The 14,176-nt window shown below is 36.1% G+C and overlaps 1 protein-coding gene across 1 annotated transcript in view; it reads right to left on the bottom strand.

Annotated features, from left to right (window-relative positions):
- Positions 1–13,898, bottom strand: part of LOC110888848 — a 33,044-nt gene extending 19,146 nt beyond the window's left edge. Inside the window, exons 1-7 of the mRNA XM_022136351.2 lie at positions 13,731–13,898; positions 13,008–13,062; positions 12,839–12,941; positions 12,037–12,521; positions 11,610–11,675; positions 11,017–11,198; positions 10,697–10,862 (exon numbers count right to left, since the gene is read on the bottom strand). Of these exons, the coding sequence (XP_021992043.2) occupies positions 10,697–10,862; positions 11,017–11,198; positions 11,610–11,675; positions 12,037–12,521; positions 12,839–12,941; positions 13,008–13,062; positions 13,731–13,898 (1,225 nt within the window). The remainder of the gene's footprint in view (positions 1–10,696; positions 10,863–11,016; positions 11,199–11,609; positions 11,676–12,036; positions 12,522–12,838; positions 12,942–13,007; positions 13,063–13,730) is intronic.
- Positions 13,899–14,176: the final 278 nt, after the last annotated feature.

Genomic DNA, 14,176 nt, shown 5'->3' with positions numbered 1-14,176 from the left:
CCAATCCACAAGCTTTATCATTAACCCTAATCACAACAGATCCAATTTGCATACAAATCCGATGAACATCCAAATCCTACCAATCATGCACAACCGATTAACATACAACCCTAGCATCTTTCAAAACATCCATACTAACCGATCACGATATGAACAATTCGATTAACATATATCCGATTAGTATACGTATCCGGTTAATCATACAGTCAACATATTGCAAGTAAATTGGTAAATCATGAAATCACATACACCTTAAATACTAACCGGAATTGAAAGCAAAAAGGGAATCGTTCAGCAAGAAATCTCCGGTTGGTTGTGATTGCCGTCACACACACAATGAAAACTAGGGTTCTTAGAAAAACTGCCGACTTGCATGTAATACTCGTATATAAACATTTTACATGAATGGGCCAAGCCCATTAGAATAACTGGGCCGAAGGATATGTTTCGAGATTCATCATTCCGAAGGATGATCTTTCGGATCGAAGGATGTGTTTCGACATCCTTCGATTCATGCATCATGTTTCGTGGGACATCCTTCGAAAGTTGGGCCATGTTTCACACTAACTAGTTAACACATAATACAAGTTTCACAATATGGCAATCAAATGTGCAATTAAACAATTAGTCAATACATGTTCGTGTAATACATATGAAATCAAATCTTGGAATTTCGAGTTGTCACACTGAGTCTCGTACCACGGCTAAAATGGAACGAACATACAAGGAGAAAGCATTCAGAAATGAGATGAAGAAGAAACTCCTTTTACTGAAAATCGTTTTCCTTATTAGTCCTTATAAGGACATAATTATCTTTTAATGCCTACGGGCCAAACTTATTTAAAACATCCATTAGTGATGTAGTGCCCGCGGGCCAAACTTATTAAACATCCAATAGTGATGTAGCGCCTACGGGCCATACTAATTGTCATATAAGACAAAAGGCAGTGGTGGTCTATGACTCCCTGTCAAGAAAAGGTAATGAACTTTGATTCACACCTAAATGCCTTGATCCCAGACGATCATGGCTTATAAATTAAACCTGTCCGCGTGACTAAGCCTTTTGTGCTATTACTAAATGCCTTGATCCCAGACGATCATGGCTTATAAATTAAACTTGTCCGCGTGACTAAGCCTTTTGTGCTATTACTAAATGCCTTGATCCCAGACGACCATGGCTTATAAATTAAACTTGTCCGCGTGACTAAGCCTTTTGTGCTATTACTAAATGCCTTGATCCCAGACGATCATGGCTTATAAATTAAACTTGTCCGCGTGACTAAGCCTTTTGTGCTATTACTAAATGCCTTGATCCCAGACGATCATGGCTTATCAATTAAACTTGTCCGCGTGACTAAGCCTTTTGTGCTATTACTAAATGCCTCGATCCCAGACGATCATGGCTTATAAATTAACTTGTCTACGCGACTAGGCCATTTGTGCTATTATTAACTTATAAATTAGGATTTATGATAAAATCCTGAATAAAATAAATATCCTTCCTTCCCTGCCAGTAGGCAATTTTTTAAAAAGAATCTTAAAGGTGAAATCTAGCCTACGCGGCCAAGATGGTGAAACCTACCCAAGGGATTCAGATCCTTGTTAACGCCTAAGAACGTGTTAGCACTCCTGACAAATGTGATTCGATAAATCACAACAATCAAACTTATATTGGATTCTTCCAATTTTCTTATCTAGCCTAGTGATTTAGAAATCATGGCTTGTGTCATCCTATAAGATGATCACATTATAAACATCCGATAGTGATGAAGTGCCTCCGGGCTAAACTTGTTGTCCGACAAGACAACGACGGTGGTGGTCTTTGACCTCCTGTCTAAAAGTGTTGGACCAGGTCCAAGCATAATAGTCGGTAGGATCCATACGATCTCGACTAATAGCATCTGAGAAGATGATCATATTATAACCATCCCTCAAGAGGGGAACGCCCACGGGCTATGCCTATTGTCCTAAAGGACAAAAGACAGTTGAAGTCTACAACTCCCTGTCAATAGAAGGTAATGAATGTGATTCGAACCTTAAATGCCTCGATTCTCTGAAATCATGGCTTACAAAAAATTTTAGAACTGTCCTTGTGACTAGGCCTTATGCGCCACTTTAATATCCTTAATGTTTTATAACTAGGATAAATTATAATGGAAAATACTAATTAAATATAACTAACAAGTTAACCAATATGGTTTATATTACCATGGTTGATAAATCGTCAAAGATGATGATTTCATAATAATCTCTGAATAAATCATTGTTAATAATTATGTAGCAATCAAGCTACATGGCTGGGTTAGATGAAGTTAACAGTCGTGTGAAGGAGAGCAATGATACTACCAGAATTAGTGTAACTGGAGCAGAACTGCAGGCAATGATAGATTATGCTGTTACTCGAGCTCTCGATCGACAGAATGATGAATCAAACGATACCCACTCCAAGACTCTATCTATGGCTCGTAGTGAGCCCCCTCCTGAAACACATGAGTCAAGGAAGGACGATGACCATAACTTGTCAAATCAAAGGAGTGTTCCATCTAGACAAGTTGTGTTTCATCAAGAGGCACCAGTTAAGACCTGTTCATATAAATATTTTATCTCCTGCAAGCCCAGAGACTTTACAGGAGAACATGGGGCCATCGATTGCATGATATGGCTCGATGAGATGGACGCTGTTGTTGACATCAGCGGTTGTGCGGAGCAAGATGTTGTGAAATTTGTTTCACAATCATTTAAAGGAGAAGCGTTGGCATGGTGGAGATCATTGCTCCAAGCCACGGGGAAAGTTCTACTCTACAACCTATCTTGGGGTAAATTTGTTGCTTTAGTCAAGGAAAACTATTGCCCTCAGCATGAAGTAGAAAAGATAGAATCAGACTTCTTGACTTTGGTCATGGAAAATTTGAATTGTCCGGCATATGTGACAAGTTTCAACACTATGTCCCGCCTAGTTCCTTATCTAGTCACCCCTGAACCTAAACGCATAGCGTGTTTCATTGGAGGCCTAGCACCAGAGATAAAAGGAAATGTTAAAGCATCTAGGCCAACCACATATAGGTCCGCGGTGGACTTATCCTTATCTCTCACCTTAGATGCAATCAGACTTAGGTCTGTTAAGGCTTCTGGCGAGAGAAGAAGAGAAAGAGAGGAGGAAAACTCTCATCAAACTAGTAAGAAGAAGAAGGGAAGCTCGGAGCATGGGAAAGATTCCGAGTTGAGGAAGAACTCGAGTCAGTCTGATAACAGACCCAAATGCAATAACTGCAAAAAGCAGCATTTTGGAAAATGTACAATAGACCCACGCGCTAAATTGTGTGGAATTTGCAAGACCAAGGGCCACAAAACCTTAGATTGCAAGGGGTTAAAGAATGCCACATGCTACAACTGTAACGAGGAAGGACACATCAAAACCAACTGCCCAAAGCTTATAAAGAAGCCTGAGAGGCCAGGAAAAACAAATGCATGAGTCTTCCGGATGAATGCTAGGAAGGATAACTATATAGCAGGTACTTTTCCTTATCAAGCAGTTTATGCAGAAATTTAATTAATACTGACACATGTGATTCAATAATGAACGATCACTGTTGAGAACTGTTGTCTCCGTCTTAGTAGGACTTCGGTCATTTTATACGAAGAAGGAACTGGCCGATGATACTTTAGAAAATGCTCCAACAAGCCTTAGATGGATATTTTATATCTAAATAGGAATCACTCTTTTCTGATATTCCTATGGAAAGCTTTCAAGCTCCCTAAATTCTTTAATATAATAAAGTCAGATGTGACGTTTTGATCCTCTGTCAGAAAGGTAATGGACTAGGTCCAAACCTTTAATGCCATTGATGGTCTTTTGCGACCTAGGCTAAGTAATATTAATATATTTTAAATAACGTTCATTAAGAATGTTAGTGCTATAATAGCCTGTATAGGTGATTGACACCATGGTTAGTATATATTAAGGCCATCAGAGTGAAAAATAGCAGTTGTTGGATTTCAACTAAGAAATTGTTTTATTGGTATTAGGAATCAATATCGAGTATGGCAAACTCGGGTAAGATAACAGTCAATCGCGCCATTGATGACGCGACACATGCTAATGATGCTGAAATTGTAAACCTTAGAATTTCCAAAGATGTTCTTCAGACTATGATAGACGCAGCCGTTGGAAAAGCTGTAAAGAAGGCTGTGAAAAAGTTAAAGGAGCCCCATGCTGCTCGGTCCAAGTTTTATCTAGGACCACATTTCCTTGCTCTTGAGGAGGATCTCGTTCATGCCTCGGATGCAAAGGATGAACTAAAAAGGAAAAGGGAGGTAGATAACTCCCAGAGTTCTAAGAAAAAGAACAAACAAAAGTCTGACAAGAAACCAGTATGTGAGACCTGCAAGAAGCGCCATTATGGGAAATGCAGGTTCGAACTAAGATCCAAATCACAGCCCAGGGCTTGTGGGATCTGCAAGTCTAAGGGACATAAAGCATTGGACTGTAAGGACATGAAGAATGCAGTTTGTTTTGGCTGTAATGAGAAAGGCCACATCAAGACTACGTGCCCTAAAAATGTCAAAGGAAATGCGACGGAGGAAGTAAAGCCAAAAATTGAAAACGCCTAAAGTGCCTAAGCTGGCCCATAAATAATGACATCAGGTACAATTCCTTGTCGTTTTATCAGTAATTTAAATGCTAAGAGTTTTATTTTTGGTTCGGATACCAGTAAACCCTTCGTAAGCTATAAGTATGTCAGATTTTTTTAAAAAAAAAAAAAAAAAAAAAACTCTTCATAAAAACTCCATATATTAAATATGAAGTATAAAATTACCAATGGAATCTTTCATGACCTCTCTCGCATCCTCGGAGAAAATCCTTTCATAAGAATCTGGAGTACTCTTCCCCAGAAAGAGTACGACAATATATATTATTTATTTTATTTTATTATTTTCTCTTTGTTTTCTATCGTCTGCGAATGCCAAACTATGTTTGATAAGAGTGCCATATGAGGATTTGTGTATCCTAGTGCGTCCCATAGATTGCTTCCATGCCTGATCAGTATGGAGGTTTAATGCATGGGATCCCCGAAGATGTCCCAATAGTCATATAGTACTAAAGTCGACTAGTAGTATTCAAAGAAGATATCCTATATAAAAATGTCCTTATAAGTATCTCTACTTAGGGCATCTTTGCAATGGTAAAGGGGAATGTGTCATTTATCTGACACCAACAGCGATAGATGAGCCAAAGCCTGAGAGTACGGAAATCTCTGACATCTTTATGTATCATAATTAGCTTCCTTATAAGAATTGCCATGTTCACCTCTTGAGAGGCAAGTAGAGTTAAGATCTATATCCCATTTCGGGTTAGTCTGTTATGAAACCTTCAAGGTAGCTAGTACCAACATTGGAAGAATCGAAACCCCGAATAAGTAAGTTTTAAAGTAAAGGATTCATATAGCCTAACTCGATATCCTGAAGAAATCGGTTTTGTTAATTAAGAAAGAAGGTTCATTCTGCTGATGCATTGAATACCACAACCCAAATTAGGCAACAATTAAGAATTTCCATCAGCTGCCCAGGATCGTCGATTGTTCGACTAACTGAGAGAATTAACTATCCCTTAAGATTAGTTTTAAGTAATGGTTGGAAGAACCATTTCACATTAAGATAAGCATTCCTATAATAGTGATGTATAAGTATCAAGGCTGCTCCTTTGCAGACCTTGCTTAGATGGGATGTTGATTATCTATTGTTAAATAGAAGATTGGTAAGTCCAATCATCCGGTCTGATAGTTGCCTTGGAAACAACGAATAAGATCAGGCAAATCCATGATCATCTGTAAGCTTGCCGGTTTTGGCAGAAAAATCAAAGAGTTGTGAAAATAGCAACCCTCCTAAGTCCTTGTTAAGAAATAAGGTTCATCAAAGACATCACTATGGAAGGGTGTGCCAAATTAATAAGTATTAGGCTAGTTAAACTCTGATTATATATAAAAATCATTCGAAGGAATCGAATGTATCATAGATCATATAACTTATGAGCTAAAAGCCTATTTAAGGAGCTTGGTGGAGCTCGCAATGTATTACACCCTAAGGATTAAGGGATGTGTTTCGCCAATAAGTCAAGGAGCACTATCACATAACGGTTGGAAGACTTGTGATATAATGATAAACCCGTATCGAATGCGGATTCAAGACGCATAAATTTTCACTTCGAAGTAGGTGATAAAGTGTTACTTAAGGTATCGCCCTAGAAGGGGGGGTGATGCGATTTGGTAAGAAAGGCAAGCTAAGCCCGAGATACAAAGGACCTTTCGAGATTGTCGAACGTGTCGGGTCAGTCGCTTACAAGTTAAACTTGCCTGAAGAGCTTAGCGCTATTCATAATGTGTTCCACATCTGTAGTTTGAAGAAGTGTTTCACTGACGAATCACTGGTTATACAGCATACAGATATACACATAGACGAGAGTTTGAAGTTCATGGAAAAACCTTTGTCGATTGAGGACCGACAGGTGAAGAAGCTTCGAAGGGAGCATGTGCCTATTGTTAAGGTCAAATGGGATTCCCGTAAAGTTCCCGAATATACGTGGGAAGTGGAATCCACGATAAAAGAAAATATCCCCAATTATTTCAGTAAATCTCAGGGACGAGATTTCTTTTAAGGGGGTGAGGATGTAACACCTCGAAAAATTTCGTCCAATAATGTCTTGACACGTGTCATAAGGGTCCGGTATGTGAAAACATACTTTAGAGGGACTAAAAGTGACAAACAGTGAAAACTATGGAACGTAAGGGTCCAAAGTGTCAACAATGGATAAATAGACTCTATGATAACCCAACATAATGTTTATAACCTTAAACGGATGGTTCATGGGTCATACGACGCGGAAATTGCACAAAAGTGAAGTATTGTAAACTATAGGGGCCAAAAGTGTCAACATGTTGAATTTATACCTCTGAGTGAACTTTTGGCAGACCCGAAGCTTTGTAAAGCTAAAATATACTCACTAGAATATGTGGTAAAAATTTCATGAAGTTTCGTCAACGTATGAGAAAGTTATGGCCAAAACCGTACTTGAGGGACTAAAAGCGTCAACGTCGAATTTCATGGCTTTTCGGTTGAGCGCAAAGTTATCCGAGGACATTACCATGTTGGTAAATGTCCCAAGGTTCCTAGAAACCAAGTTTGGGGGTTTACGAGTCAAGAAAAGTGGCCAAAACCTCGTAACCAAAGTGCAGGGACCAAACTGCAACATTTAACAAAGTTTTGGGGATCAGACAAAGCCAGGCGGCCCGCCTGGCACCCCAAGCGGGCCGCGTGAGACCCCCAGTAACATAAATTCGCGAATTTTGCATTTCTGGTCCGAATTTGAAGTTGGTAACAGCTCATGGCACCTCCAAAAGCTCCAATAAACACCCTTGCATGCCTATGGCAATAGTAACCTATCCTCAAACCTCTGAATCCATCTTTAAATCAGATCAAAACCCCATTTCTTGGCATTTCCTTTTGTGATCAAGAACACTCTCAACTTGCAAAACTCTCTCAAGCATTTCTGGAGCATTTCTGATCATCAAGGCAACATCCTAGTGTTCTCTAAGCACCTATAGGACCTTTGTAAGCTTCCAATTCGTTCTCTAATCCGTTCTTGCTTTGATTATTGCTAAAAGTCAAACTGTTTGTTCATAAGCTTTGACTTTCTGATTAAACGGATTTCTTTCAGTCATTTCTCGAATTGAAACCTGATATATGTTGGTATTTATGTGGGAAACAAACCCTCTAAAGGGTACTATCTGAATCCCACTATATGCATGCTAATTGTCGAGTCAAACATGTTTCTAAAAGGTCAACAGAAGTGATTTTTGCAAAAATAAGCTTGAATGTTAATATATTAGACATGCAATCTGATTGATCATCATAAATAACTTGTAATACATATAAGAATGTGTTTTACCATCATCAACTCGACAATCTATAGTATAGACACGAATCGGAACCGAAAGTCTTGTAAAACGATTATCTCGTAGACTATCGATTCGGATTCACACATGCATGTTCGAGATCTGTATTGGAAAGTATTTTTGACCATTTTTATTTTGGTAAAACTTTCTGGAATTTTTGTTGATTGAGTCTATACTTAGCCGATTCAAATGCATGTTTCCGATTTATGCATAAAGTTGACTATTTTGCCCTTTTTGAGATAAAACGTGATTTCTGGAAAAGTGAAAGAGTAGAAATCTTTATTTCTAATATATAAACTTGCACCGAAAATTTCGGATCAGTTGGTGGTCCAGATTTTGAGTTATGGCCATTAGCGTAAAACTATATCTTAAAGTTACATAAACGGCCCTTTTCGCATATAACCCATTTCTGGCCACGTTTTGATATAAAACTTTTTACCCACTGATGTATTATAATATTTTGGGATTTTTGATGATTTTTAATTAATTTTTGGCTGAACGTATCTTAGATCGCTTAGTCGATTCGGTTTATGTCGGTTTTTACCGTTAAAGCCATAAAATGAGTTTTATACCTTCTTTTGACCCGAAACCTTTTCCTACTGTTTTTATTTGTTGAATAAAGTATTTCAAGTATTCTGGAAATATAAAAATCTCAGCTTTTCTTTGAAAACCCGAAAACGCCCTTAAATCGCATTTTTAGCGTTTTAAGCGTATAGTAAGCGTTATACTCGTTTTAAACATATAAGACTTATATCTACTGATGTAATTAGTATATTTTCATATAATAACAGTAAGTATAAGTATATGAACTCAGATTTCCAGTTTGGCATTTTTAGCCCTTGTGAAATTTCTAAAATACCCCTACGGTGCATAGTTTGGTTTTAAATGATAAATTTGACATATGGGTCATACCCTACTGTTATAACATGTTAAATTAAGTATATTTACTGTATGAACCAGACCCGAAACTCAGACTTCTAATTTTACTCTTTTATGATCTTTTAAATGACCAAAATGCCCTTCTAAGGCATAAATTGAGTTTAAAATTATCCCGGGCAATATAGAACATAACTTACTGATATTATGTCATATTTAAAGCATATTATCTCAGGGAACTTGCATTTGACTTATTTGGCTACCCGTAACGCCCTTTTTGCGTTCGGTTCGAGTTACGTAACTAGTTTGCGTAAATTGACCGAAGCGGGTCAAACGTTATCATTTTTATCTCAAAATCCAGGATGTATTTAGTATACCCATATTATACAAGTATTCAAGCTTGTCGGGTCTAAATCACATTCCATCCGGTCTTTCGCTTAATCGTGCGTTTAACCGTATCATCCTTAAAACTAACCGGTCAAAGCTTAGGCTTAATTAAAGACCCGTTAGTATTCTAATTGGTTATTTATACCATCGTTCCAGACTAGAGCTTTCCAGTAAATTGTACCTACGCTTACTTAGGAATACGGCTGAGTTATTATTCTTGCTATTTAAGACAGGAGCTAGCTCAGGTAAATACTTTTAACTTATTTTCCCTTATACGGGCTTGGGATACGGTATTATAAAAATACCGCTTGGTCGGGTGTAGAAACTGTTTAATCGGAGATGATTAAATTGCATAATCCCGTTTTAATTCTGTGTTGATTGATAACAAATAACATTGGGGGTTAATGACCGTGTCCTGGATATCCTTGGCTCATTTTAAAAAGTGAATGGCCACGACGTAAGCACAAGGTGTAGGCAAAACACCTCCTGTTGCATATGTATAACGTATACTCACTCGTGAGATTATCTTCTTGTGAGATTATATTTGTGGTGTGTCGATTAATCTTGTCCGGCTTGTATTGTATAATCACCGGCCCTAAATGTTGGACAACCATGTAAATCGGATATAAGATTTTTATTAATAAAATTGTCCCAAGTATAAAGATTAATTTTGCCTCTGTGCATCTTAATCAATGTGTCAAGATGTTTTGTGCCGTTTGCACTCGAATCACTTTTCAAACTCTTTTTCCAAACTGAGTCAGTTAATTGTATTTACCAGTGTAAACTGACGTATTTTCCAAAAGGTTAAGTGGCAGGTACTATGCGTAATTGGCTGGGAGCTCGGGGCGTTACTAGGGAATCTTGCAAATCCTAGATGCCTAAAGTCTATTGAACAGTTTTCTTTTATTGATCCGCCTGTGGATCCTTTACCTTCCGTTGTAATACTTTTACATTACTTATATTCGGAATGTAATATATTTATCTTCTGCTTCCGCTGTGCATTTATATATTGTGTTGTTTGTCTATGATGATGCCAACTACGTCACTATACTCCCCACCGGGCCCACCGGTGACACGTGGAAAAATTGGGGTGTGACATATTTAAGACTTGGTATTTTTACACTATGTAGCACTACTTATCACCAAACCTAACCTGTGGAAACACCTTTATAAGGATCTCGTTCGACGGTTTCCTCTGTGGTCAAGTCGATCATTGGTATAAGAGATGAAATACATGGTTTGGATACCAACTTACGTTTCCCAGATGATAGCCTTTGCAAATTACAGTTCAATGATGATGTGCAGGTGGTTGAAGTGATGCCAGTTGAAATATTAATTCGAAAACCTTTTTCTCTCGTTGTCCGATTGTTGGTACTACAAATAATGTTACCTACTACAATTGACAAAAAGCATACTCAAAATATCGATGCAAAACAATACAAACATAAAAAAATATAAAAACATTAAATTAAAAAATTACTTACTTGTTACCATACTTGATGGACTTGGAGTAACATTATTAGCCACATCAGGAGTGGATTCAAAATTGTGACAACCAATTTTGTTGACTATGTTATCCGATGTAACACCTATGGTAGTAGATCTTCTTTTGTCAATAATAGATCTAGGTAATCGCATGCTATCTCTATCCTTGTTTTGTAGAATCAGAGTCACTAATAGAAAATATTAAAGCACCCCAAATAAATTCGTTGTCACGTATTTATAAAAAAGTTAATTATTTCTAAACGTAACTAAAATAATATACAAAAAATTAAACCAATGTATAGCGTCTAAAATAACATACCATCAGGTGAAACTCTGGACGATGTTGTGTAACACACGGAGTGGAAGTGGAATTAATATTGGTGGATACAATATTGAGGGATGACGATGTAGTTCCCCCATTTGATCTCTTATTATCCAAGTATAATTTTCTTAATTTTCTTCTATGAGATGCCTCGTCTCGAGTAACAATTGGGAGGACAGCTAACAGAAAATCGTAGACATATTGACAAAAATTATAATGAACAAACAATAACAAATCAAAATAGTTAGTTGTAGATAAGGAAAAAATAATTTTCAGTTTGTTACAAAAATATATAGTTAAAATAATACCATTCGTTATGCTTGATAAAGGTCTTCTGCCTCGTCGAACTTTGAAGAGACATAAATAAAAAAAATGGAAGAATTAATAAACAATTCGAGCATAATAGTTAGCTAACTAAGTAGGTGTAAAATAATATAAATGGACAATGAAATAATAAGTGTTATACCGTTAACAATGTCGGAGGATGTGTTTCCATTTCGGTGAACTGCGGATAAATATATATATATATATATATATATATAATCAAATAATTGAGAAGGAAAAAAACTGTAAAACTTTAAATAACTTACCATCCTGAGTGTTTTCTTTATCAATGTCATTGTATACGGAGTCAATCTTTGGTCGTTTAGGCATTGCTGGGAATTTAAAAAAAAATGTTACATTACAGAGTTGGTATGTTGGATCACATGTTAAGTAATATTTAATCAATCAAGATTCATATATAAACTGTAACAAACCATTATGGTGGTAATTGTGTACATCGATCTATATTTTATACGGACTCATAAATCATAAAATTTATGTAAACGGATATAAACAAAAAGTAGTTGCACAACACTGTATATCAACAATAGAATGAATTCACATTAGTGAACAAAAAATAATATGAAAAAAATAATAATTTCTAAAAACAAAATAAAACAAATAAATTATATAATAAAGTGAGTACTTGGGAACAATAAAAACAGAACCAAAACAAATTATATAACTTCTAACTAAAAGGAGAAATAATAGTCTCTATAAATAACGCTCCATTATCTCCGTTAAATGTATCAACATCTTGTAAATAATGCAACTCTTCGTCCGTTACTTTAACGGTAACCATATGTCCCCAATCACTAATTAAAATCCATGTGTTGTACTCCATTATATGTGGTTGGTGCCGCCTACTTTGGAAAGAAACTGTTTGAGAATTCTGAAAAGATAAAACCTTATGCCATACTTCACCTTTGAGTTTGAAGGGTTCAACAATATGCTCTTCAGGTTCGGAAACAACAAACATTTGAATATTCTGGTTCAATGTGATAAGATGCCCTTGGCTAGGAATAAGATCTTTAGTCAAAGGAAAATTAATAAGTTTGAATGTTTCAGATAAAACATCAAAAGCAACTATAAACTTCTTTCCAATTACCCACCAAGATTGTGAAACAATGAAGTATACAGTCTTAGCGGATAGTGTTCCAGCAGACAACGCATAATAACTTGAACCAAAGTTAGTTGTATTGATGAATTCGACATCTCTCCATATACCAAAACGTCGAGAATAGACACTTGCAAATACATTATTGTAACGACGCTTGATGTGGAGTACTATAAGGTCGTTAGATTGGTCGTAGTACAAAGTGAAGTCTCGATAGGAAAAGATATACTTTTCATTGAACCAAATTCAATCTTGCCACAGATAACCTTATCAACATCTATTGACATATCATTCAAAGATATTAGCTTCCGATTTTTAGATTTATTAAGGCATACACAATGCAAAATGGCAAACTGCTTAGTTGATAATTCTACACACCATGCTTTACTAACACATTTGAATTGACAAATTGATTTTGCAGGGAGCCTAGACAAAACTTCCACGACTAAGGTGTCAAAATCAATAGCTTCCATGATCTGAACTACATCGGAACAAAAAAAAATATGAAATACATAACAATTATGATTTGTGTATTATATATGTATACATATATTACTATAAAGATACACTATAATGACAGCATGCAACTTAAGTGAATGATACTATGTGAAAACAAATATTGTGAAAAAAAATAGATACAGGTTCAAATAAGATGGTAAATCATTAAATAACAATAGATTAAAATACAAAGTGAACAAACTAACCGAGTTCAAAGGTTGAATACCCATGAGCAAATTAGCAACGGAAGATAAGTGTTTTGATCAATTCTTATTGAATCAGCCAATACAAAATGAAAGGGGGATATAGAACTAACAAATTGGAACAAATCTATATCAATATATAGAGATAGAACATACAAAAAATGGAAAGATATTTATGTAATATGTTACTTTTGGAAGTGATTAAATTGTAATATAGATTTCCATAAATGAATTTACTTACCTTATATTCAATATTTTTTTTAGGAAAATGAGATTGATCGCATCTTTCCAATTAAATAAAAAAAATGTATTGTGGAAATATGAAGATTGTAACTACTTACTATAATAGACATATCAAACACTAACAACATTAAAAACCTATTACAAAATAAGTTATTGGTATCATTACAAAACATCTAAATAAACTAAACCATAGGAAAGTACGCAAAGTTTTCATGTTCATCACCACAACCACCAAAATGTATCTATTTAAAAGACTAACAAACAACTTACCAAACCATAGCTGTTTTAAACACACTTTATAGCAGTCTTCGTTAGATTGAAGTTACATCGTTCAACACAATCTTCCTCTGTGAAGTTACATATGTGAAGTGCAACATGTGTCCAAACTGCAACTGGTTATCATCCATGAATTTCCTCCATCCATCAACGGCGTAACGTAACGTACCACTGTTTAACTCTGTCTTTGTTTCATAAACTTCAACATCACCATTCATGTTTTGCACAGATATAGGTTGCAATGTGACAACCCGGGCATTTAAGGTTAGCATTGCTTGAAATTCCACAACTTCTTGTGCGTGTCTCTATGCAACTAAATGATTACGTGCGATTGACTGATTAAAAGTATGTTTAACTGATTAATTATACGGGAAATTGTTAAGCGTTTTGTGTGTCGTTCGACTGATTTAGAAAAACCGAATGAATTGGGCCGCACGTATATGGGCCAAGTATTCACCTCATGACCTTGGCCCAATTCACACTTTGTGAAACCCAA

Source organism: Helianthus annuus, chromosome 11 (assembly GCF_002127325.2).
Source record: "Helianthus annuus cultivar XRQ/B chromosome 11, HanXRQr2.0-SUNRISE, whole genome shotgun sequence".
In the NCBI taxonomy this organism is placed as follows: Eukaryota; Viridiplantae; Streptophyta; class Magnoliopsida; order Asterales; family Asteraceae; genus Helianthus; species Helianthus annuus.
This window is presented reverse-complemented; position numbering and strand designations above follow the sequence as displayed.